General features: G+C 46.7%; 1 protein-coding gene across 1 annotated transcript in view; it reads right to left on the bottom strand.

The window, feature by feature from the left end:
- The window catches only part of ZZEF1 (zinc finger ZZ-type and EF-hand domain containing 1), a 1,627,273-nt gene that overhangs the window by 1,549,532 nt on the left and 50,489 nt on the right, over nt 1-27,252 (bottom strand). The window contains exon 2 of the mRNA XM_078679684.1: nt 14,204-14,348. Coding sequence (XP_078535810.1) covers nt 14,204-14,348 — 145 coding nt within the window. The remainder of the gene's footprint in view (nt 1-14,203; nt 14,349-27,252) is intronic.

The following is a 27,252-nucleotide window of genomic DNA, read 5'->3' as shown; positions in this document are numbered from 1 at the left end:
CTGATGTTTGAATCGAGAAAAGAGAAGTAAACAGAGTAAATGTATGAAAAATCTAACTTACCTTGTTTTGTGAGATCCTAAGGTGTAGTACCTAAGCATAACACCCCAGTAATCAAAGTAATCCAAAGTTAACTAAAAAGTAATCTAAAAGAAATTGTGGTGCAATTTAAACTGTTTTCAAAGCATATACAAATCTGTAACAATTGCAATTTTGACCACAAAGGCATTCCTTAAACAGACTTGAATTTGAGCTGAGCTGGTTTCTAATTGGTCTGGATTCTGTCTTTGTGTGTAATTAGTCCTTGATTGAGTGAATACAATACATGCTTAACACACCCTATAGATACGCCTAACTGCTCGCCCACACTACTATAAAGAGAGCTGTTAGTACTTACCTAACTGAGCCTCTTCTATACCACTGGGGACTCCCTATACTCTGTGCACACTATACCTCCTTTTGGTGTAGTATATACAGAGCCAGCTTCCTGCACTCACTTTTTAAAGAATTTAGCACCACTTTTGACCTCAAATTATATTGGTCAAAACATATACCACTTGGCTTTTCTTTGCAGAATATTTCAGAACATGGAAGGTCATCGCATTGTTTTAACTGGATACAGAAACCAGACTCTTCATAGGGGAGAATATTCATAAAATCAGTAGAATCCTCAACAGAAATTCTGCAAACATTTTCCCTAACAAGTTTTGAAAAATAATCAAGCAATAGTTTTCCTATGCTTTTTTTGAAGGTTGGCAGGACTAAGTTTCAATGCCATCATATGGGTTGTATTCTATTTTGGGGTTTTGTTGTGACGCGGTTATAAAGGATCATTCTCAGACACTGTGTGCTAGAGGGTTTATACTGTTTGATCACTTATAGTTTTCCTTTTTGTGTGTGATGCTTAAGTATAAAATGTATTGATTGTTTTGTTTTTGCACCATAGGTGTATTCCTTGTTAAATGTAGAGCATACAGCTGGGTGATATATTTGAAGACTTTTCCTTTGTTTAACTTCAAATCGGTTCCTCCAAAATACAGATTCTTTTAGGTCTTAATTTGTTTCACTTTTTCTAATCTCCAAAGTTTTTTCTTCTGTAGTGGCAAGTGCCATTGTTATGCACAGACCTTTTAGGATTATTTGCATTGAATGTATTCATTTAATTTAGCAATCTACAGACTATGGGTTCCAGTCCCATAATAATTTGTGGAAGAGGACTTACCCTGTATTGTGTGTTAGCTGCTGGAGAACAAAGTATATAGACACATTTTACAAATTTTAAGAGGATAGAAATCAACAATTGCAAAGAGGCTCTAGATACCAATAACGTTTTGAGAGCACATCCTTAGTAGGAGGGTTCCAGAGTGCCAAAAAACATTCAGACGTTTATTAACACTTACTTTTACAAAATGTAGGATTGAATGTTCCTGGATTAATCTGCTATGACTGCTAGTGAACATATAGTCTCAAACAAGTCATTCAATATATAGCCCCAGGGCTAATTTTTATGACCCACTTGCCACGCATATCTAGCTGGATTAGCCCAAGTTACTCATTTGTTTCGAAGGGCTAGCTTTAAAACAATCAACCAGTCCAAAAGTAGCATTCCTCTTGAATTAGAGTAGCTTTAAAACAATCAACCAGTCCAAAAGTAGCATTCCTCTTGAATTAGAGTATACAAAACACATTTCAGAGGGAACAGCCATTGCTCATCTAACCTGATAAGTCTGTAAAATCACACACACTCGTCCAGACCTTAGTTTTAAATTCCCAGGTAACGGGACTCCTCTGAAGGGTTATGCCACTGGATATTTTCCATAACCTTTAGCATTTTTAAATAATTTGTTGTTTTCCCAGAAACAACATATATAGCTATTATTTTCTTCACTCATATACAGTTATTCCTCAGAAGACTTTTCCTAGCAAACATTTGAAAAACTGGATGACAAACACCAGCTAGCCAAAGTTTCCCCATTTTCAATAGTATCATTCAATACTCCTTGCATATCCTTTCACCGATTGCTCAGCAAGGAAGTTAGAGAGCAGTGAAATGAGGCATGAGGACTTCTCATATCACTTTCCCTGTAATCCTTTGATTTCCGGTTTCTTAAATTGTTAAATACCATATGTCAAGGGGACATGTTAATCAAGGATGTTTTAACCTGCAACTGTAAGACTGGTGATTAGGAGGTGTATCTAAAGGCTTTCTTGGAGCTTCTGAATTTCTAACACTGCTGGTAAAACCGATGCACTGAGGAGGCTAGACCCAAACAAGGACTATTCTTAAATTTCTCCTAAGCAGAATCAGCTTTTTCACTTAGGAGTCTGGGGTGGTCAAAGGGCATGTCAATCAAGGAAGCCTGGACATCTTCCAAAAACCCTGTAAAGCACATGTTTGTGGATGATAACAATTGTTACCAGATTTGCTTAGCAGTGTCCAGTCGATCGTGACCTATTTGTGCAATGGACACCTTGTGCCATCTAAGAAGAGTGAGGCACTAGCAGGCTAGAAGTCAAGACGTTTTCAAGGAAAGCAATGCTAAACTACAAGAAGAAAATACTTTCTTTCCCATCATCAATCCACTTCACCGCCCTATCCCGTTGTGTATAAGGGAAGATTTAGGATTAACTTTGCAAGTAGAAGCTTGCACTGAGTTCTCATGTGTGTGATGCTATGCCAGGTATTTTGTGTGCACTGGTGCAAAGTCTGTGGCACATGGCAATGGGCAGCCAACAGCCAGAGATTAAAACAGCTTAGACTAAGCTGCCAAGTTTGGATCCATTAGTGCCTCTGTGAAGGATGAAAGACAATTTACAACACTAACAGCTCTACAAAGGACTGTAAATGAAGGACTCTGCTCAGTAGGGCCATATGGACATGTTAACATTGAGAAAGCGGACATCAATATGAATAACGATACATTCATGCATAAAAAAAAAATCACATTTTCATTGACGAATTCGCTTGTTGTGAACTCCAAGCCATCCCCGACTCAGAAATACATGCTTAGGCAGGCCCTGAGACCCAAGCCCAGGGTTACTGAATGACGGATTACAGGTGGAGTAGCACGTAGCCAGCAGACAAACACGCAAACATGAAATCCCAGATCGATCCCACAGATGGGTGCAGCCACACCACAATGGTCCAGGGCGATAGGCCACGATAAAGTGCAAATGGTCGAAGGGGTGTGCGCCTTCCCAAAACACCATAAAGTCAGATGCAACATGAGGTTAGGAGCACTTAGCCAATAAAGACACAGCACACACAGTGATCATGTGCTCTCCATGCGACATCTGGACACGTTACCAGTTGCATCTGGTGTCAGGGAAGAGTAAAGGGGTGGGCGGGTTTGCGGAATGACAGACAAAAATACAAAATAAACATAATAAAGAACTTACCTGCCGCTCGCCACATCACACTCTTCTGCTCCTCTCCACTACAGGTGCAGGTTCCCAGACTCCCCTGTGGTCAGTCCAGATGCTGCTCTCATGCTGGGAAGACCTGGCTTGGCAGTTCGGGCAGAACTGTTCCCATGAGGCACAGGGTGAAGACTGATTTGCATATAGCTGGGTCTAAACTGAGGTGGCGAAGTGAGCTAAAGAACGATGATGGATTCAACCCAGATCAGTGACTGGGGATGAGTGTCTGAAAAGTTTCAGAGCTCCGTTCATCTCCTTGCGTTTGCTCATGCTGCTCGCACCATGAGAGCAGAGGCAGGATTGGCCTGAGCGCCCTCAGCCTGTGATTGCTGTCTCCAGCACGGCAATGCAGCTCGGGTTGGAGATAGCTAAGTGCACATGTTGTTTGGCCGTCCTAAGACGGCCAGCCAAACAGTCATGCACACTGACAACAGTGCCCACCACTGCCCCTCTGTCACTGTTACCCCAATGGCCCCGCCCCCAGGGACTCGGCCCGGGAAGGAAACATGAAACAATAATAAACACGTTATATTATCGTTTTATTTTTTAAGTTTTTAGGCTGCTGGCGGCGGCACGCTCCTACACTATTGCGGAGGAGCCCATGGTGCACACTGGCCGCAGTGTGTCCACGCAAGGTTGAGGCTCACCTGAATTCCTCATCCAATGTCTAAATTTATGGCTCCGAATACAGAGGATCGCTGGAAACATTTTGTTACATTCAAAATACTGCATAAAAGTCTGTGTTACACTATGCAGAATGCTTTCTATGAACTTCCCTGGACCGTGTTCAAGGGGCTTGATAAATTACTACTGGAGGTCCCGTGGCAGGGCAGGCGTTGCAGAGTTGGTTTTTCAACATTGAAGCCTGAGTGGAATAAAGGGGGTATGGAGATCTCAGACCTTGAGCTCTATTAATTTGCAGCACAATTGCAGCATGCAATTCATTGGTTGGATGGGGAACCCAACTGTGAACGATCCCTTATGGCAGGTACTCATGGTGACTAGTAGCTGGGGCTCTCCTGATGCGAGGAGGTGGCATACTGGGAGACTTTCCACACTTGATTCGTCTGATAGCACGGATCATGGAGAGGGTGGTGAGGCAAGGTCTAATGAGCTTGACTTCTGGCGAATCTACCTGTTTGCACAGGTGGCTACTGTAATGTCCGTAGAAAAATGTAAGAAAGGGGGATGTATTATGCTATCTGATTTGTATCACGAGCAATGCTTTGTGTCACTCAAGGATGCTATATAAGTGTTTTGTTTAGGGCATGGTCAGTTCCTGCAATATCCCAAAATAAATGCAATGGCCCGGCAATTAAGGCCCACTTTTCCGGAGATGCCCGAACCTTCGAAAACCCGGGTAACGTTTTGGCTATGGTGGTGGGTTGCAGGCTCATATGAACTATTGTTACTTACCTGTAAACAGGTGGTTCTCCAGTATTGGTGTCTTTCATAGATTCACATGCTTGAATATTCCCCGTCGTCAAAGTGGGAGTCCCACGGTATATAAAAATAGCAATAATGCTAATATAATATAAATTATAATATCATATAATAATAAAAATAGAGATAATACACTGTAAAACCTCTACAATGGTAACTTCCATAGGAAGACATTACAAGAGAAAAAACTCATTTGTAACATATCAGTGTCATTATGTTGGTCCAAACTGCAGCCAATCAGGCTCAAGCACCCTCTAGAACCTTCTCCTCAGAAGCTCAAGCCCTCAGATTTTCGTAGCACTAGTAATAATAGCGCATGAGGAGAAGAGAGCCTCTGAGGGGAGGAAGGGTGGGTCGCATGTGAATCTATGAAAGACACCAATACTGGAGAACCACCTGTTTACAGGTAAGTAACAATAGTTCTTCTCCAGTATTAGGGGTGTCTTTCATAGATTCACATGCTTGAATAGAATAGATAGCAGTAACTCCTTAGAACTGGGATTGCTAAGCATCTTCACATGAAGTAAACACATATCTTAAAAGCATATAGCAATCACAGAAGAAAAAAGGAGGAGGGAACAGAGGCTCACCTTATTTAAAGAGATGGCGAAGCACTGCTTGCCCCACTGCGGTATCCGCCTCGTTGATGGAATCCAAACAGTAATGTCTGGTAAAGGTGTGCCTATTCGACCACGTTGCCGCCCGGCAAATCTGGTGTAGAGGCACTCCGGCAAACAAGGCGGTGGAAGACGCCATCGCTCTCGTCGAATGTGCCTTCACAGGACACTGTAAACGCTTGCCAGCTTGTTGGTGACAGTAGGATATGGCTGCTGAGAGCCATCTTGCAAGTGTTTGTTTTGTCACTGAATGCCCCCTTCGCATTCTTCCATATGCTACAAAAAAGTTGATCTGATTTGCGGAAAGGGGCAGTTCTTGAAATGTAAAACTTTAGACAACGGCTGATGTCTAAAGAATGAAGGCGTTGTTCTGCCGGCGACTTTGGATTCGGGAAGAAAGTCTTTAAGAAGACCGGTTCGTTCAGATGGAAATCTGTAGGCACTTTTGGCAAAAAAGAGGGATTGGTACGAAGAGATACTCCATCGGCTTTAAATTGCAAATAAGGAGACTTGATTGTGAAAGCGTGAAGATCGCTCACACGGCGAGAAGATGTTAGGGCCAAAAGCAAAACGACCTTCCAGGTAAGAAACTTGTTGTCTGCCCTGTGGATTGGCTCAAAAGGAGGCTTCATGAGCTGTGACAATACCACGTTGAGCTGCCATGCCGGAGGCGGGCGTCTGATAGGAGGAAACTTTCTGAAGAGACCTTTAAAGAATTGTCGGATAATTCTGGATGAGCAGAGAGAGATTGAGCCATCATGTCTGAAACGTGAAATAGCTGCCAGAAAGACCCTCAAGGTGGCATGAGAGAGGCCAGACTGAGCAAGGCTTAGAAAGAAAGGCAATAGCTGTTCCGGGGCAGAAGTGAGTGGATGGACATTTGCTTCTGCGCACCAATGGCAAAACCGTTTCCACTTTAGCTTGTACGTTTGAATAGTTGAGGAAGCTCTAGCAGAAGCCAGAATCTCTCTGCATTCTTGGGGCATATCTAAGTTCGCGAATTCGAGGTATTCAGGTTCCATGCCCATAACTGAAGAGTGGTCGGGTCTGGATGGCAGACTTGGCCCTCGTCCATTGACAGAAGATCTGGACGTGGATGTCGACGAATGGGCGTGCATTGGGACAACAGAAGAAGTTCTGAGAACCAAGCCTGTCTGGGCCAACGAGGTGCGATCAGTATCAAGTGGCAGGGTTGCCTGCGCATCTTCCACAACGTCCTCGGCACCAGTGGTATGGGAGGAAATGCATAGGCGAACAGGCCGCTCCAGTCCATGAGAAGGGCGTTTCCGCTGGACCCCGGATGAGGATGCCAGCTCGCAAAGGCGGGGCACTTCCGATTCAGTGGAGTGGCAAAAAGGTCTATCAGGGGACGACCCCAACGGCGGAACACCATGTCCAGAGTTGGTTGATGAAGTTCCCACTCGTGGGTCGATGATGTGGACCTGCTCAACGAATCCGCTAGGACGTTTGAAACCCCCGGCAGATGGACCGCCGTCAGGGAGATTCGATGACGAAGAGCCCAGTTCCAAATCTTCTGAGCTAGCCGCGACAAGGGCTGAGATCTTGTGCCGCCCTGTTTGTTCATGTAGTGCATGCTGGTTGTGTTGTCCGTTTGAACCAGCACGGACTCGCCTTGCACTACTGGTAGAAAGGATCTGAGAGCCAGGAAGATCGCCAGCAACTCCAATCTGTTGATATGCCATGTTCGTTGTGACGGTGTCCACTTTCCTTTGATTGAAAGGTGTAGGAGATGAGCTCCCCAACCCTCCATGGATGCATCTGTGGTCAGTGTTAGATCCGGAGGAAGGGCCAGAAAGGAAACTCCTTCGTGTAGGTTGGATGGTTCTCTCCACCAAAGGAGACTGTCTTTCATGCGAGACGAGACTGTCACTAGATCGTTGAAGGATCCTGACACTTGGCGCCATTGCAGGTCTAGTTCCTCCTGAATAGGGCGAGTGCGGAGCCTGCAGTTCGGGAGTAGAGCGATGCAGGACGACGCCATCCCCAGAAAGGACTTCAACATGCGCACAGAAACTGACTGTTTTGAGCGGATGAGGGTGACCAGACGTACTATCTTCACCTGTCGTTCTTGGGAAACGAAGGCTTTTGATAATTCCGTGTCGAGAATGGCACCCAGGAAGTTTCTCCTTTGTGATGGTGTTAAATGTGACTTGTCCACGTTGATGGTCAACCCCAGTGACTCGAAAGTCTGTAGGCAGAGACTTGTGTCGTGAGCCAGCTGTAGAGGAGACGGAGATTTCAGGAGGCAATCGTCCAGATAAGGAAAAATCTGCACTCCTTGAAGACGAAGATAAGCCATGACTGGGGCCAGGACCTTCGTGAAAACACGAGGCGCCGAGCGCAGGCCAAAAGGCAGCACCTTGAATTGGTAATGGACAGTGCCCACCTTGAACCTCAGAAATTGGCGATGCTGTTGAAGAATCGGCACATGAAAATAGGCGTCTTGCAGATCTATCGTGGACAGGAAATCTCCGCTGCAGAGAAGCCGCAAGACTTCTGACAATGTGAGCATGCGGAAAGACTGCTGTTTCAGAAAGAAATTGAGCGCCCTCAAATCCAGTATAGGCCGCCACTCTCCCGTCTTCTTGGCAATGAGGAAAAAACGTGAGTAGAAACCTGTCCCTTGTTGTGATATAGGAACCACTTCGACTGCACCTTTTAGTATGAGAAGACGAACTTGATGTTGCAATTCTAGGAAATGGGGAGGTGGCGGGCCTGATGGCGGAGAATGAGGAGGAATCTCTGTGAACTCCAAGGCATGACCCTTGCGAACAATGTCCAATACCCATTGGTCCGATGTTATCAGAGACCATTGGGAATAAAACTGCGAGATTCTCCCTCCAACTCCCTGTGTGACATGAGAGTCACTGGCGTTTGTTGTTGGCACCCCTATAAGTTGGTTTTCCTTTATAGGGTCTTGACTGATTTTGGCGAGTAGACTGTTGGGAGGAGTAACGTTGATTGCCTTGGTTGAATTGGCGGTACTGAGTGTGTCCTCCTCGAAAAGTTGTGGGAGACGAACCTCTTCCACGCGCGCCACGAAAGGGCTGCTTCTTAAATTGCAAGGAGACTAGCGATTTTGCAGTATCGGTGTCCTTTTTAATTGACTCAAGCGCCTCGTCAATGTGAGCGCCAAAAAGAGATTCACCGTCATAGGGCATGTCGAGTATCTTCGACTGGACCTCTTGCCGGAAAGAAGTGGATTTAAGCCAGCCCTGGCGGCGGAGAGCCGCAGCACTGGCGAGGATGCGAAATCCCGTGCTCGCCACATCAATCGCACAGTCAATCATTTCCTCTGACGCCCTCATGCCATCCTGAAGAACTTGTTGGGCTTCCGCTCTGGACGCTTCCGGTATTAGTGAAACGAATGCGGAAATATCAGACCACATTTGCCTGTCGAAACGACCTAGAATGGCCAATGCATTTGCAGCGCGTACAGACGTAGAGGACATGGTGGAAAATTTCTTCCCAATGGCGTCCAAACGTCGACCCTCTCTATCAGGTGGAGTAGTGAGAGGAGTCGCCGGATTACGGGATCGTCGCTGTGCCGCCTGTGTGACCACCGAGTCTGGTTTGGGATGCGACAGCAAACAAGCAGGTGAACCAGCCGGAGCCTTGTACTTCTTTTCCAGGCGAGGGACTTGTGCAGGCAAGGAGTTAGGAGAGTGCATAATCCTCATCCCTTCTTTCCATACAAATTCTATGATTGGTATGGTGTGAATTTGTTTGTACGGTTTGTTCTTGAAATCGTAGAGAAAGCAATCTTCTTGTCGTTATTCTCTCGGCAATTTAAAGCGGTCCGCCGCTTTATTCATCAGCACATGGAAGCTTGCTATATCAACAGGAGGCGAATCACCTGCCTCTGGCTGTTGCGGAGAAGGTGTCTGTATCCGATAGTCGTCGTATTCCGCCATATCTGGATCCTGCTCATCGTCAGTATCCTTGTGTAATTCCCCCTCTTCGCTGTCCGACTCGTCCACCCCGTGCGCACCAGGTTGCGGAGTAAAAGGGGGGTTAGGGCGGGTATGCTCTGGCAGCACAGGCTGCTCCGAAGACTGCGGATGGGTGGCAGGGCCTGAGTCATCCACAGGAGCGTGGCTTGGAGTACCTTGAGGGGTAGGCGGAAACCTTCGATTGTAGTCATCCAGCATATGCTGGAGGTTTGAAAACAAAGAAACTGGGAAAGATGCCATAGGAAACTGGACAAATTGATCATCCGGTTGGACCACTTCCTCCACCTCCTCGTGTTCAGAACTGGAGTCTTGACATTTTATGATTAACTCCGATGGACTGTGAGCTTCATCGTCATCATCATCCCCCATAGATCCAGTCTCGTGATCCGTAGCCATCAAAGGTGAGGGTAATTGGAGATCAGGAGGTGGCAACTGCAGAGAAGAATCCCTGCCAAAGGTCAAGGAAGGCAGTGGTACCAGAGGCATAGTGGCAAAAGAACCCAATCCTGACGAGGCTCCTGAACATGCCGCAGACGAAATCGCCATCGTCGACGAGGTAGTGCCCACGGAGGGATTCGTCGTCGACGGTATCGTCGTCGACGGAACGTGCGTCGACGGAGTCTTCGTTGCTGGAATCTGCGGAGACGGCAGCCTCGTCGACGGTATCTTCGTCGACGGTATCTTCGTCGACGATACCTTCGTCGACGGCATCGTCGTCGACGGTACCTTCGTCGACGGTACCTTCGTCGACGGAACCGGCGTCGTCTTCTTCGACGACGACGCCGTCGTCGAGCTGGTCGACGGAGCACTCGACGTCGACGGGACTCTCGTCGACGGAACAATCGTTGCCTTCTTCGTCGACGAAGCCGACGTCGACGAGGTGGTCGACGGAGAGGCTGACGTCGACGGGACCTTCGTCGACGATGAATCCTTCGACGTCGAAGAGGATTTCTTCGTCGACGGCAATTTCGTCGCCGACGAGACAATAGGGATCGTCGACGGGATCGTAGGAGCTCTCGTCGACGTAGAAGACGTCGACATCACCATCGTCGACGACGAGGAAGCAGACGTCGTCGTCACAGAGGTCGTCGACGAAGACAGCAAAGCCAATCTCGTGGACGGAACGGTCGTCGACGAGCCCGTCGACGACCGGGGTGTCAAGACTGTCAGAATGCTTATAGAGCTTGGACAAGACGCCTGAGAGCCAGGTCTCGTGGGCGTTGACACAGAAGCCATAGAACATGAAGATTGTGCCACAGGTAAAGCCAGCTTTTTCTTCTTCTTCAGAAAAGGAGAAGGTAAGTCTTGAACAGTCCCACGCTTGGAAGGGACAGTGGAACAGTCTGACCGAAGACTTTCTGCGTCTGACAGAACATCCTCTTTATCTTGAAGGCGCTTCAACCATATAAGAAGACGACCTTCCCTGTCTCTGAGAGTCTTAGAAGGAAGAGCTCTACAGAATTTACATTCATCCACCTTGTGGTCAGGGTACAGGCAGTAAATACACTTTTGGTGGGGGTCCTTCTCAAACAAACGTAGTTTCCCACATGAAGAGCAAGCTCTAAACAAAGACTTCTTACTTGACATTCTGAAAGAAATAAGTTGAAGAGACAAACTTTGAAGAAAACTGAGCAGAGCTCAGGGAGACTCCCTTCACACGACGTGCGGTAGAAAATCTGAGGGCTTGAGCTTCTGAGGAGAAGGTTCTAGAGGGTGCTTGAGCCTGATTGGCTGCAGTTTGGACCAACATAATGACACTGATATGTTACAAATGAGTTTTTTCTCTTGTAATGTCTTCCTATGGAAGTTACCATTGTAGAGGTTTTACAGTGTATTATCTCTATTTTTATTATTATATGATATTATAATTTATATTATATTAGCATTATTGCTATTTTTATATACCGTGGGACTCCCACTTCGACGACGGGGAATATTCAAGCATGTGAATCTATGAAAGACACCCCTAATACTGGAGAACTCATTTATACTGAGCTCTTCGCGTTGATAGACCGCTTTGGCAGCTCAAGACTGAGGGAAGGTGGCAGCAGTACACTGCTGCACCGATAGCTGAAAATCTGGTCCAAAATTCATGAAGGGATGCACAAAGTAGCAGTCAACATGGTCCCTATGACCTACCTATCCCCGAAAAGAGTACATGCATTCTACCCCTCTCGGGGGCAGGGATGCCCTAAATGTGGGACAGAGGGGGCTAAATGTTTACATATGGTGTGGTACTGCCCTACCTCGGTCTCCTTTTGGGTTCAGGTCTTAGCCCACCTAAAGAGTGTGTTCGGATGGGAAATTCCATAGACAGTTGAGAAATGTGTATTGGGGCTCCTTCCGGAGGACCCAAAAAAGAAGTTTAGTAGACGTTTTGCCATGCTCGGCCTCACAGTGGCAAAGAGAAGGATAGCCATACATTGGATGGGTAAGCAATCCCCCTCGCAAGGGGCCTGGGTTGAAGACATGGTGGAGTGGGCAGGGGCGGAGGAGGATGACTTGAAGAAGGGTAGGTGTGATGAGAAAGCTCAAGAGGTCTTGATGACATGGAATGCAGTGTCAATGTCCTTGGTACAGGCCAATGACTCTAATTCACAGGTTGGTGTCCCTGAGCAGAGTGGAAAGGGGATGGCTCCAGTCTGTCGATCCCAAGGTTTGCCCATATTGGAAGCTGAATAGGATGATTATGAGAGATTATTATTTGTTCCTTTTTGTTATATCTGTAGAGACATGTGTGGAAGGGGGTAATGGAAGGGGGTGGGGGTAATGGAAGGGGGTGGGGGTAATGGAAGGGGGTGGGGGTATGGGAGGGGGATGAGGGTGATGGGAGGGGGTGGACTCCCAACTGGTTGTCGGTGGTTCCTAGTTAAGAATACCGGATGCGGAGAGACATATCTTCTTTAATGTTTTCTATATATGAGTAGTGATGACAACTGCAATATATGTAATGATATGTACTGTTATTGTAAATGTTAAGATATAGTTTTAAAATAAAGTATGTTTTACCGATTGAAAATTGAGACAGTCCTCAGACCCTATGCCGGTGACTGTGACTGTGCTCCCGGCTGCATTATTTAATGAAATAAACTGTTCCTGTTTTGCCAAACACCTCTGGTATTTCATGTTCAAGCAACAGACAATCAAGAGCTGACTTATGGAGAAGCGCTTAGAGACCGTGGGTGATTTACGCTATATAAAAATAATATAACATACCATGATATAACAGTTGTCAAGATCACTGGCGATCACCAAATCTAGGTAAAGACGATCATCTGTATTATGCGGCGAAAGTAAATTGCCTGCTTTTCTGTCATCATCCTTGTCATCATGTGGATTTATGTTATGACGAGCATTTGAATGCATCAGAATAAGAATGGAAAAGGGCCTGCATCCTTACACAATGCTAACGCCGAGAAAGTGAAGCCACTGGAACATGATCTTCAATACATGGTGCACTTTAGTAATAGTACAGAGTGACATGGGATGGACTTTCACAGACGAAGGACCCCATACTGAAAGATTCTGTATCAACATCACCAATGCGGATAGCAATACCAGTAGGATGACAGCTAGCCAGTGGTTTGACAAAGGAGCAGAGGCATTGCCCAGCGCTGATGTCAAACCATTAGACTCCCAGCATGGTCCGTCAGCTCCAGGAGGGGCCCTCCAGTGGAAAAGAGACTAGAGGCCCGAAGGCCCTGTGGGGCGAGAAGGCTCACAAGAGAGAGACAGATTAATGTTAAATATTTGCAATATGGACTGCTTTAAGACTACTACTTGATGGCTCAGGGAACTGTGGCATCGGTTCAAGATTCAGAAGGGGTTCAGAAGAAGAAGAACACCAAAGGTTTGGGGACAGGTCCTGTGGATACAAACTAGGTGACCTCTCCAGGGAAAAAGGGAATCTGAGACGGGAGTCACATTTGTTCTTCTTCTTTGTAGCTTTATCGTTCAACTTTGACTTACTCCACAAAGATGATCTGGAGGGGACGATCTTGTACTGTGTTTTTTGTGCTCGGGTATTTAAAGAGTGCCCCCTCACTCCCTGGCCGCCTTCTGGTGCATCAAGTAGCATCTGTCACAGGATTTGGAGTCATGTTTGGCCCTCCGACATCACAGACATTGAATCGGTTCATGATTGATATCTGCTTTCAACACAGAAGACAGTGTGAAGTCATTAGAATTCGGTAGTTATGTTCCTGCTACACTACCAGGATAATATATAATTTAGAAGACAAATGCTCAATCAATAACCAAAATCGGTAGGAGCAAAGCTCTGGAGTCACAATGAAAGATGCAGAAAAGAGTAAAAGAGACCAACATCAGTGCGCTGGGTTGGCACCAATATACGGCTTTGTGTCCTAGTGTCTGTGGCAGGATGAAGCCTGATAGCTCCTGCGTGCCTATAGGTGGCACTAAGTAAGTCTTTGCTAAATCCGGTGTGTGGGAGGATTCAAAAGGTGAGGAATATGCAGCTAGAACAGTCAGGTAAATAATGCCTTGTATATATTTGCTTTTGATTAGTGGTGATTTAATGGTAAATATTTTCACCACTGTACACTGCACTGTACCCAATAATGGGTGGAATCCAGACAGTGGCTAAACAAATTACATCTAAAAATAATCTATGTACACATCACATGCTACAAGTTATATGAAATCTAATGAATTCAATCAAAAAGAGGTTTTAGAATAGAAATATTTACGCTCTCTTTTTACAGAAACTTCTAACACTTTATACCACTTACCTGGAGTAAGCGAACATGCTTGAAGCTGTCTGATAACATGACTAAGTTCCCCTTGGAGATTAGCTCCACTGGAGCTCTTGAGTGCCTCAAGCATAGTCTCCACATCAACAATTCCATCTCCCTCTGCATCAAACTGGGCAAATGCCTGTAACAGAGGTAAGATGGCAAAATGTAAGGCAACATGCTGCTACATGAATAACTAGTATGACCATAATACAGTAGGCATGCTCGATAGGTTATCAATCCAATGCCTACATCTAATTGTGATATAGCAAATGAGAAACAAATCATATACTTGCATGGTCCACAATGCAAAGGAAAATTAAAAAATAAAAGGAGCCTATTGAAGTCAAGAAAACACACCAGAAAGTTATGACCGTTTCCATGTTGGTGTGCACCCGAAATGTGTGGCAAAACTGCAGCTTCCTACTGGCTGGTGACACCACACCAAGGGAGAGGATCCATTTTAGAAAAGTGCTACAGCAAACAAATGATGGACGGAATGCTGACAATGCAAACATTCTCCCCCAGTCAAAAGATCTGGGTTGAATCCATCTTTATTTTGCCCACTACCCACCCATATGCAAATCAGTCTTGACCCTGTGCCGCATAGGAACAGTCCAGACAGAACTGACAGGCCAGGTCCTCCCTTGACCGGAAACAAGCATCCTGGGACCGGTTTCAGGGTATATCACCCTTCTTCAGCCAGGCTAGCTTGAATCCAGTGGCACAGTGAGCAAGGGACCCACGTCTGGGCAAACCCATCCCACTTAGGACAAAAAGTGTTACAGCAAACAAATGATGGACGGAATGCTGACAATGCAAACATTCGCCCCCAGTCAAAAGATCTGGGTTAAATCCATCATTCTTTTGCCCACTACCCACCCCAGTTTGGACTCAGCCATATGCAAATCAGTATTGACCCTGTGCCCCATGGGACTAGTCCAGACCGAACTGCCAGGCCAGGTCCTCCCTGGACCGGAAACAATCATCCTGGGACCGGTTTCGGGGCTGTCACCCTTCTTCAGCCAGGTTAGCTTGAATCCAGTGGCACAGAGAGCAAGGGGCCCACGTGTGTTACAGCAAACAAATGATGGACGGAATGCTGACAATGCAAACATTCTCCCCCAGTCAAAAGATCTGGGTTATGCACATGGCTGGGTCCAAACTGGGGTGGCGAGGTGGGCAAAAGAACGAAGCATAACCAAGTATACGATTATCCTTTAAATTTGGCAAGGATTCAGCTGTGCTGAATCTGCTGGGCACCCCTGGTCTAAAGAGAACAACCAAAATGCTACTGGTGCTCAAAGAACTAAGATTTTCCAGTGGACCACAGAATTAATTTAAAGGCTTGATGTTTAAGGTATGCCAGAACCTGATGTCCTTTCAATTACAAAATACATAACTATCAGAACGTTAGGATCCACTTCACTACTGTACCAATTGAAGGGTCTGACGTTTACGAAGTGAAAAGCAGGAGGTTGCACTTGCAGAATGGGGCACATAAACAAGCATTGACAAAGCCAATATGTCTGGCGTTGGCTTCCAGCCTATCAGCAATATTTTTGTTTTGTTATGGTTTTTGCAAAATTTTATTATTGAGGAGGATGCCGGACCCTCATCAATGTGAAATAAAACAGTGGCTGAAGGCAAAAATGTTTTGGTACTGAAGGGAACCACTCTGTGTGTAGATGTGCTCCATGTGAAAAGGCAGCATGCAGTAATTCGTGGTGAAGTCAGCCAATGTCTGAAGTAGGCGGACGCATTTTCCCTTGACAAACGTATAGGCCACAATCACACACCAATAGGTGGAGTCTGGCTGAAATTCCATAAATACATTATAAACAACATTGTAGTAAAAACAAAAGGTCTTGGCTACCAACAACCTAAAAAAAACAATCGGCCTGGCGTTGGTGCTATCCCCTCGCCTTTGGGAAAGAAGACAAGAAAGAAAGAAAGAAGGCAAGAAAGACAGAAAGGAAGAAGGATAGATGGAATTATGGCAAGAAAAATATTAAGGCAAGAAAGACAGAAAGGAAGAAGTAAAGACTGAATTATGGCAAGAAAAACAGAAAGGGAGAAGGAAAGGAAGAAGGAGAGACAAATTAAGGCAATAAAGCCAGAAACAAGAAGTGAAGGAAAGAAAAAACAAAGAAAGGAGGCAAAACAAAGAAAGATGGATAAAGAAAGAAAACAGAAGAAAGGACAAAACAAAGAAAGAAAAAACAAAGAAGGAAAGAAGACATAATTTAATACACAATAGTTTTAAATGGACACAATCTGGTATGCTGTGAAATAGCAGTAGTCAGAAAAACAACAGGCATCCCAAAAGCAATTTACAACACCATTGGTAGGATAGAGGAAAGCATGTTAAACCAGGCTGGAATGTGTCTTGTTTACATCAAAGCATCCTATTATCACTTCAGGCTCAAAACACAAAAGCAACACTAAAGTAAAGTAATTATAAAGCAAAAACAAAAAAAACACGGACAATGAAAGGAACTACTTGTGTGTGGATGTGTTCATTGTGAACCACCGAAAATGCAGTCACTTAAAGTGAAATAAATGACACAATAAAAGATCAATGGATGAAAAAAGCTGGCTAAAAGCTCCTAAGTATATTATACATACAATTTTAGTCAATTCAAAAGGTCTTGGCCAATGTCAGACCTAAAATCCCAATTTTAGGAGATGCAAGCCACACAGGACGACAATATCTCCAAAGGAAAGCAAAAAAGTTCTTGTTTCTAAAGTCTTTAAGTAACTTCACATTGGTCAACGCACCCTGAAGCATCCTCCGAGTGGCAAATAAAAATTGAGAAAAAGAGAAACTCTACTATGCAATACCATAAGTATTTATTATATGAAAAACTCAATTGGATCGAATTATTTGTGATGCATCATGTCCATCTTCTAAAAAGCATTTAGAATTTTTTTGTTTTGTTACTTTTTTTATTGATATTTTCATAAACACATCAATTTTATACATAGCAATAAATCCAAAGACACCAGGAAGCAGCAGTACAAATTATCATGTATACACCAACACGTCCGTGGCCATCTAAATATAATATGCGGGCACTTCCAAGGCAGTAAAAAAGTATTCACTGTGTCACTCAGTACTGGGGCTGTGTATGGCAGTATCGTCTGCGCTATTTCCAAAAGACATATTATAGTAGTGAAGCCAGGGAACCCTTATTTTGGTGAATTTCCTCGCCATTCTCTAGCCTTATATGTAACCTTTCTGACTAACAAGTAAATATCCATCCACTTTTTCCATTCTAGTAAGGGGGGTCCTAATGCGCCCCTTTGTTTGGCCACATCTTGTTCTGCCAATACAAGTCCTAAATTAGTGAGTAGGATTTAGCTCTGGGGACATATACATCTGTGGGAATTCCTACTGGTATGTATTTGGGACTCACTGGTTACGTTACTTTCAAACCCTTTTTATTTCTGTTAATATCTGCCAATATCGTTGAATGTTGGGGCACTCCCACGGTGTATGTATGTGTGACCCTCTCTCTGTCCCACACCGAAGGCAGTTCACGGAATTAACCCTACCAAGACTATGAAGATGGGTCCTCTCATAATAGACCTCTGTGGAGTACCGTAAATTGTATCAATCGAAGTCGCAAATTAATGGCAACTTCCCTGGGATGCATGAGAGCTACCTCACAGTCTAGGTCACCTAAGTCTCCCACTTCTTGTTCCTATTGGGCCCACAATTTTGTTAAGGTGTCCAATCTATTATTAGTAATGGGTCTATATGTCCAAGATATTGCCTTTTCTGCAATTTCCTCCATGAGCACCCTCCCTTCCAGTGGTGTATATTTTGCTACACTAGTTTCTCTGCCTTTCATGCATGTGACAGCTGTAGGTATTTATAGTGTTGCGTTGAGGTGACATTATCTTTTAAGAAAACTGAAGGGGTTAAGGGCTTCTTCCTCTATGATGTCCCTAAGTTTAGAGATCCCTAGGTTATCCCAGGCTTTAAAACCCTGCAGCTTCCTAAATTCCTGTAGGCTCAACCCTTCCCAGAGGGGGATTTCAGGGTTATTTGCGTATTCCATGTCATTCACTTTTACGCCCCCAACCAGGCAGCTATAGTCGCCTGAGTAGCTGGCAGCAGTTTCTTCTCCCCTTTATTACCGTATACATAATGCATATATTAGTGAGGTTGGAACTCGGTCCTTTCTAGGGTATATGTGGGGTGATATCCAGGCATGTTTCCCCAGTCATTCACTATGATCAGTTGGGCTGCCCAGTAGAAGATTTTAATATCCAGAAAGAGTGACACCCCCATTGAATTAATTTCACTTTAGCGTGGGTAGTGCAACTCGGGGATGGCCACCATTCCAAAGGAAAGTACGAATTCCCCTTCAATTATGGCAAAGATTGCCTCTGGGATTTTATGGTATGTGTTATGTAACACAGAGGATTTCGATAGCATGATCAACTTATACATTGCGGCTCTACCAAGGAGCATCAGTGGTAGTTTTTCCATTGTTCTACATCTTTGTGGAATTCTGATAGGACCCTTTGGATATTATGTTTCATGTCACGTTCTTTATCTTTAGTCACTGATGTGTTCAGATATCCTCTTTGGCTACTTTCAATTGCCTTTGATGAGGGTCAAGAAATCTACCTGCGGGATATAAGAGATGTGTCCCAGTTAATCCAGTTTCCTGCATGTGTCTCATATATCTCATATGGGTGAAAAATTTCTGGGAGTGTCTTTTGTGGAAATCCTTTCATCACAGAAGGTATCTGCTTGTTCCTTGAAGCGATAGAGGCCAGGGTGCATGCGTATAATTCATGCCAGGGGTTCCAGCACTAGGGCGGAAAACAGTGGTGACGGGGGATCCCTGTATCATGCTCCTCTCAATAGGAAATTCTAATGATAGCTCGACATTCACCTTCACTTGAGCTACACCTTCACTTGAGCTACAGGGTCTTTATAAAGATAGTTAAACCAGGCCCAGAACTCAGGAGTGGGCTTATGCCCTCCAGACATCATTCATGGTGTCTCAAACCAAGTTAGTGCCCTACTTACCCCCCCCCCCCTGAACAATGTCATTAACACTGGTGTCTTCCCAACCTCCTGGAAGAAAGCTTGTACGAGACCCATTTTAAAGAAACTCTCCCTTGATCCTCTTGAGGTAATAAACTACCGCCCAATCTCATGTCTGCCCATAGCAGCCAAAGTCCTGGAAAAAAGCCATTAATTCAGAGCTCACTGAATACCTAGACACTAACAACCTCTTGGACTCCACACAGCATGGCTTTCGATTGGGCCACTCCATGGAGTCTCCATTAATCATGGCTACCGAGGATATACAATGCCAAATAGACCGGGATGGCAGGGTTGTCCTGACCCTACTTGACCTATCAGCCACGTTTGATACGGTCAATCACGCTGTACTTACGCGACAGCTGGAGGCAGTAGGAATTGGAGACACCGCACTCTCCCTTCTTACCTCTTTCCTCTCAGCCAAAGAACAGAGGGTGTGCTGGGACACCCTAGAATAAGGCAAATTTTCTCTTCCAGGGGAATTGCCACAAGGGCCAGCACTCTCCCAAACATTGTTTAACAACTATGTAACCCCACTGGCCAGACTAATCAGGGACCATCTCTTCTCGTTAGTATATTACGTGGACGATCCTCAAATTATTATCTCCATTTCATCAGAGGCAGAAAGATTCCATAGCTGTCTTGACCACATCATGAAATGGATGCACAAAAACTCCCTAAAATTAATTACAAGCAAGAATGAGGTCATGGAATTCGGAAATGGTCCTCCAATCTGGACTCAATCGTGGTGGCCAGCAGCAGCTGGAGCCTGTCCTGTCCCTGCTGGCAAAGTGAGAAACCATGGCTTTTTATGTGATGCACAACCTAACTTCTCAGGGCAGATCAATCAGTAGACATCAGCCTGTTACTTCCTCTTAAAAACGATGCGGAAAATCCTACTTTTTCTACCTATGGAGTGGAGGAAAACGGTTGTGGTGGCTCTGATTCTCTCCTGCCTAGACTAATGCAACGCCCTGTACCTAGGCGTTGACAAACGCCAGCTGTGTAAACTTCAAACCCTGCAGAATGCGGCTGCACATACCCTGCTAAACATTCCAAAATACAGTCATATTTCCAGTGCCATTAGAAGTCTACATTGGGGGGGGGCGGGTTGGGGGGGGCCTAACGACTACCATAAACTATTTCAATGGCATGCCCCCCGCCGGATGCAAAGATTTGCCAATAAAGCTCTGGTCCACGTCCCTAGAGTTAAGAAGGCCAGATAGGGAGGTAGATGCCTCTCTTTTATCGCATCTAAGCTCTGGAATGAACTTCCACTCAATATTAGGCATTCACAATCTAGGTCCCAGTTTAGGAGCCTGGTTAAAATCTGGCGTATCCCTCCCCAATAGCAACAAATCACCTTCTGACTTGTGCACCTTCTTGCTTCCTCCAGCGCCAAGACGTCTCAGCATTCGTGCGCTTTATAAGCCTACTATACTTCACCAGAACTTGTCTTTTCGGCATCCAGGGACAACAGTATATGCAGGTCGTTCCTGCGGTGTATTGTTTTAAGCCAATTATACAATTGACAAATATTACATCTTGTAGACCTCTTTGGCGTAAAGCCCAAATGGTCGACTCCATCTCTCTCTTATTTAGCAATGTCAATAATCCTAAAGCCTCATCACCAGCGTCAATATAAACGCAATGAGTTGCCTGGGATGTGGCTTTAGCCTCCTGGTGTGCCATCGCCTGATATTCTCTAAGGAGAATTAGTTTGTTGCAAAGTATCTCTTACGAGAATTGATATGTTGCACACTATGGAGGGGTCTGTAGTTGGCCCAGGCTGGCCTAACTGTAGTAAATGCACCTTTGATGTCTCTGGTTGCTCTGTTTTTCGGTGTTATTATGTTTTGTGCTCTGTCCCGGAGCACTGTCTTGTATGCTTCCCATAATGTGACCGCTGAGGACATAAAGTCTGCGTTCTCTCTAAAATATAGCTCAGTATCCACTCTTATTTTACAAGCTACTCTCTCGTGTTGCAGTTCCCAGGCATTTAATTTCCACCCTTCCCCAAGGTTACAAGTACCCTTCCCAATGGAAAGCCAGAGTGGTGAGTGGTCTGAAAGTCCAAGGTAGTCTGACCGTTCCATTTCCCCTACCTCTTCTGCCAGGGCAAGGATGTAATCTAGCTAGGAGAATATCTTATGCGCCCTAGAATAGTAAGAATATGCTTGGATTAGTGGGTGGCAGCGACGCCATAAGTCTGTTAGGCTGAAAGTCTTCACAAACCCCTTTAATGACTTTTTCTCTCTAGGGGGATCGGTCAAGGGCCGGTTCCATCAAGTCATTAAAGTCTCCCCAATCATATGGCAGAGGGAATCTGCCTCTAGTAATATCTCCGCTAATTTAGCCAATGTTTGCTCCTGCATTCGTGGAAGAGCAAATACACTAATCAGCGTCTATCTCTTTGCCCCAAGAGCCCTTTGACCGTTACGTATATCCCATTGGGGTATCTGTGTTTTCTCTATCTGGAATGGTGGTGTTTTTCTAGTTCTGACGACTACGCCTCGACGGGTCCCCCTCCCCGACACGCAACCCAGATCTTGCAACTCAAATTCCACCCAACCTGGATGTTGGAGTTCATTTCTGCATGTTCCCCATAGGTCTGATGTGGGGGTGGTGGGAGAAATTGGCTATTTTCAAACGATGTCACTGAGGGAGCTATTCTATTTATTAAGGTCTCTTCGACCACCTGGATTTAGTAGCTAGGTGTCAGGATACTTTCAGGCCGAGTTCGGCAGAGTTCTCCTCCCCTGTGTCCTCCGCCTCCCAGGATATGTAGTGTTGTCCTCTGTGGCGACTGTATGATTATCCGCAAAGAACTCATGGGTCTGCAGAGTGATCTAGGGTCTCCAAGAGTAGGGGCACCCCTCAAGGGCACGCACCTTTCTCTGGCGGGTTTGGGAGGGGTCGCCTCACCAACTAAGTGGAGCACCCCAGGCCCATGTTAGAGTCTATGTAGTCTACATATATGGCTTTGTTTGACCATGTCTTATGGCTAAAGTTGTGGGGCACGGGAATAGGCCAGTACGAGGTCTCACTATGGAAGATCCCAGGGTCACCATCTCCTCCAGCAACCAAGTGGGGCGTCTCCTGGCTGCCTCAGATCTCCCCGGATGGATTTGGGCAGAGTGGATCCCTCTGCTCCTCAGAAGCAGCCTCAGTTCAGGAGAGAAGCGACCAGCCGCAAAAAATATCCCCTGGACCGGCACAGAACGTCATCAGCTGCGCAAACCCTGGCAGCAGTCTTAGTCTCGGATCTCTCGCAGCCTTGAGTCCCCCAGGAGCAGGGCCGCAGTCAGTGTCACTCAGCGGGTCCACTCTATAGTGCCTCTGCATACGGTACAGTTTCCCCGCGCCCCGTAGTCAGCCACACCACTCAATCGCCGGTCGACCATCCCCGGCCATGCCCCCTCCTTACCACTTACAATGTTTGACGGTGCAAGGGTTTATTTCTTCGGCATGAGGTTGGGAGTAGGCTCTTGTTTCTCTCTTATGACACCGTTTTCAATCCCATTAGCTCATCCAGTCTCCCTGTTTCGGCTTGTACCAGTCTCAGTGTGGCCACAATTTCACCACCGGTCTTCTCCGACACTTCAGTAGGGATTATTGTGGACAGAAGGGGGGAGATACAAGAAGGATAAGTGTGCAGATTAAGCGACAGGAGAGTGGAGCTAGAGCAAGAAGCTGTTAGTTGCCCATCTTGTTGGCCAAACACCCTCCAGCATTTAAAATTCTGAAACAAAATCACTTTTTGTTTTTAACTAATCTTTTGTCTACCTCGACTATTCACCAATCTAGGATGTAACAGAGGGTGGGTGCTTTGTGCTATTTCACTCAAAAGTGTGGCAAAATACTTGGGCGTTCATAAAGAATGACCCGGGAAAGGGACACTGTGAGAAGCTGACTTGGTATTTGGTGCACACTTATGTAAGTGGACACCTTGCACCAATCCAGACAACCCCTATGGTGCTGTTAGTGGTCTTAGACAACCTTAGAAAGCTCTTTAAGTGTTAGCTGTAGAGAGCAGCCTTCAGGCTTAGTCCAGAAGGAGCGTAAAGCAGCTTGTTTCACCAGAACAATATCTTATAGGTACAGATGGCATTAAAAAAAAAAACACCCAGAGTATTTATAAAAATATGTATTTATTATAAGATAATCACTAACACATACAGATATCTGCTCGCTGGAGATATACACAACGCACACAATACTTTTCAATGGAAACAAGTAAGTAGCACGTAATACACAGTGGGTCACCAGGGGGAGACCAAACCATATAATAAAATTGTGGTATGTCAACCATAACTCGAGTCAGGACTATACCCAGAAGACCTAGAAGTGCTGGGGATCCAAGTTAAGTAACCAGGAGCCCCACGGAGTGCAGAGTGGGAACACGACAGCGGGATCAATGCAAGTCAATAAGTAAGTCGCAGTTGCAATTTTAAAGAAAGACCATTCCCTGTGGACCCTGAAGAATTCCCGCAGAAGACAGAAGGTTGGAGAGCCACCCCACCCGTGGATACCCTAGGAGCCAGGATACCTACACCAGGGAAGCCAGGTGCATAAGGGGTGAAGTGGTGTTGGAAACCGCAGTTGAACCCAATGGAGGACTTCTGAAAGAAGCCGCTGCTGGGGAAGGTGAAAGTGTACGGTGGAACCCAAAGGTGGATTCAAGTTGAGAAGTACCTGCAAGCAGAGGGGACAGAGTCTGTACCACCTCTGGAGTGACCAAGAGTCACGGTAGACGAATGCCCCCTGATGATGAGTTGTTGCAGGAGATGACTGTGACCTTGGAGCTGCAGCTCCTCCGTCCGCAGGATTTGGCCAACATCCTCCAGGCTCATCCATGCATCACAGACCTCGGTGGAGGGCAAGATCGCAGAAGTGCGAGTAGACATAACTCTCATTCGGCAGGACCTCCGAAACGCCACTGCCCGAATTAGAGACTGAAGCCCGTATCTCCACTGTAGAGGGTGACGTACAGCAACTTAAGGGGCAGGTGGCCCGTCTCCAGTCGCACACTCAGGAGTTGCAAAGTCGGGCGGAGGATGCTGAAAACAGATCCCAACGAAATAACCTCCACCTTGTGGGCTTTCCAGAGGGAGCGGAGCAGGGCCGTGCGGTGGACTTCCTGGAGAGGTGGCTGCGGTTGTGGTTCCCGGAGGGCTCTCTCTCTCTCCTTGGTTCACGATTGAACAGGCCCACCGGTCTTTGGCCCCCAGGCCGGCGCCGGGTACACCTCCCCGCCCATTCATAATGCGGGCTCTCAATTTCAAAGATCGCACCGCCATCCTGTCTGAAGCCCGCAAACAACAGCGGCTACACTATGAGAATCATGATCTTCCCAGACTACACCCACGAGGTCCAGGGCCAAAGCCGCTTCTTTGGGGAGGTCAAGCAAAAGCTGAGGGCACTTGACATTCAGTATCGGCTCCTCTTCCCGGCTCGCCTGCGAGTGGTGTTCGCGAACAAAAAGCTTTTCTTCGACAACCCAACGGAGGAGCGCCCTCTGCGGGCCGATGACTGGGCCCCGGGCTAAGGGGGGAGCGGAGGGCAGACTTGGCAGCCTCATTCCCTTCGCTCCTCAACCTCAGGGTAACCGCTCCCGCAGGCGCCATGGAAAGAGGAGGGCCCGCTCGGACTCCCCGCCACTCACAACAGCCAATATCGCTCTCTGAGGGACCCTCAACTGGGAGGCGATCAGGCTCCTCCGGCCGATTGACCTCCCAGAATCGGACCTCTCACGTAGCCCGATGCTCCAGAAAGACCATGCCTGAACTGATCTCTGCCCGCAGAGCCTGGCTCCGCAGCCAGAGATGGTGCTCTAGCTCAAAAACATTTCTTAACTTCCCGATGGACACATGCACACACATCCGGACACGAGGAGGGTTCCTCCACGCTACCCATTCCCAAGCATTTTAATTTGGTTGTTTACTCATTGGTCTATTGTTAGGTCGACCGATGCTTCAGTTCCCGAAGTGTAGGGTGGGGGAAGGGAGAGGGGTTGGGGTGGTGGGAGAGGGGTTGGGGGAGTGGGACCATTGTCCTATGTTCTGGTTTTATTTTTGGTTGTTTTAATTCTTAGTTTTGCTGCACCAGCTCTCACACAGCACCCTGATTTGCACCCCGTGAGACATACAGACCTCCTTTCAGACACCTTGATGGACCTGTTGATATCCAGCTGTGAAGCCATACCCCTCCGCGGGACCCACAATGACAGTGTCATATCCACCAGGATGCCTGACACACTCCTGCAGAACACTTCTCTGTACTCCACCAATACTCTTATCGTGCCCGGACCCGTATCTGGTGGAGTATATAGACTTCCCTTTGGATGCTACACTACACCACACCCTCATACACTCCTTCTTGATGTGGGCCCCCTTCTGGGACCCAATTGCCACGCCATTCCACCATGCCAGATATACCCCTACTAAGCACTTCTCTAAGCATCATGTCTTGGAATGTTAATGGCCTCCTGGACTGTTTCAAGCGGATGGCTGTCCTGCGCTACGCGCACCGCCTTGGGGTGGACATATTTTTACAAGGGACGCATTTGCTGGGTAACCATTGCCCCTTTCTAGCGCGCTATGGATATGATAGGGTGTGGCACTCTGGGATCCCGAGGGGTGGCAATCCTGGTGAAGCGCTCTTTTCCCCTTGTAATTGTGCAGACAACCCTCGATGCCTAGGGTACATTTGTGGCCCTCAGCGGTAAATTACACGGGAGCCCCATCAACCTTGTGTTGCTCTACTCTCCCCCTTCAATCCTAGCTGCGACATTAGCTAAATCTACAGATCTCCTAGCATCCTTACCATTGGGTCCCACTTACCTCGGGGGGATTTCAACGCGGTCTCTTCACCTGACATCGATACGACTGATCCCCCTTCCTCCAGTAGAATTACACAGGCAAAGCAACTGAGGACCTGGTCCAAGCCCCTGGGTCTATGTGATACTTAGCGTTCATGGCACCCTCATTCCAAGCAGTTCACACACACTTCAGCAGTGCATCACATGCAAGCACGTAATGATGCCAATTTCGTTCCATCAACAGATTGCCTCACGGTTAAGGACGTCGCAATCATCCCAAATGGTATCTCGGACCACTCCCCGGTAATGGTTTGTGCGGGCCTTCCTCCCGCCTTCATGCGGCAGACATGGAGACTCAATGCCTGGTTTCTCCAAGAGAGGGAGTTCCGGAAGGTGGTGGGTCAGGAATTTAAACAATATTTTCTCTCCAACGATGGATCAGTCTCCTCCCCGGGTGTTCTGTGGGAGGCGGGCAAGGCCACAATTAGAGGGTTTACTAAGGGCCGGCTCAAACATCAGCGACAAGCCCAGGAAGAACAAATTACCAGTCGTGAGGCGCAAGCTTTCCGCCTCGAGCGGGCCTATATTCAGTCTCCAGACACCCCTGAAGCCAGACTCCTTACCCCGCTCTGGGCAGAAATCAAGCAGTTGTCGCTGGAGGCGGCCAAACTCCTTTGGGGTTCATCCGTGACCAGGGTGTATGGCTGAGGCGACAAGAATGGTTCGCTCAACCATCGCCTTGCCACATACCCTAGGGCAAACTGCATAATTCCTGAGGTCATGGCGCAGGATGGCTCGCTGTGCCGTTCCCCAGACGGGATGGCCCGTGCCTTTGCTTCCTATTATCTGCAACTATACGCGGCCAGAGCCCCATCCCTTTCACTCGCCGGTATGTTGGAGGTCGAGGGTGGCCCCCTCCCCAGCTTAGATCCCATTAGCTAGAAAGACCTTGATCGCCCCATCACACGTGAGGAGATAGAGGGAGCGTTTTCCCTAGTTTCCTCCGGCAAGACACCGGACCCAGACGGCCTCCCTCCAGAGTACTACATGCATTTTCGGGACATTCTCACTTCGCATTTGGCAGGGCTGTTTCGGGAGGCTGTTGAAAAGGGTTATTTTCCGTCGGAGACAGATCGGGCCACCTTTGTGGTTCTTCCT

This window comes from Lissotriton helveticus, chromosome 3_1 (assembly GCF_964261635.1).
Source record: "Lissotriton helveticus chromosome 3_1, aLisHel1.1, whole genome shotgun sequence".
Classification (NCBI taxonomy): Eukaryota; Metazoa; Chordata; class Amphibia; order Caudata; family Salamandridae; genus Lissotriton; species Lissotriton helveticus.
The sequence above is the reverse complement of the archived record's forward strand: the minus strand, read 5'-3'. Positions and strand labels throughout refer to the sequence as shown.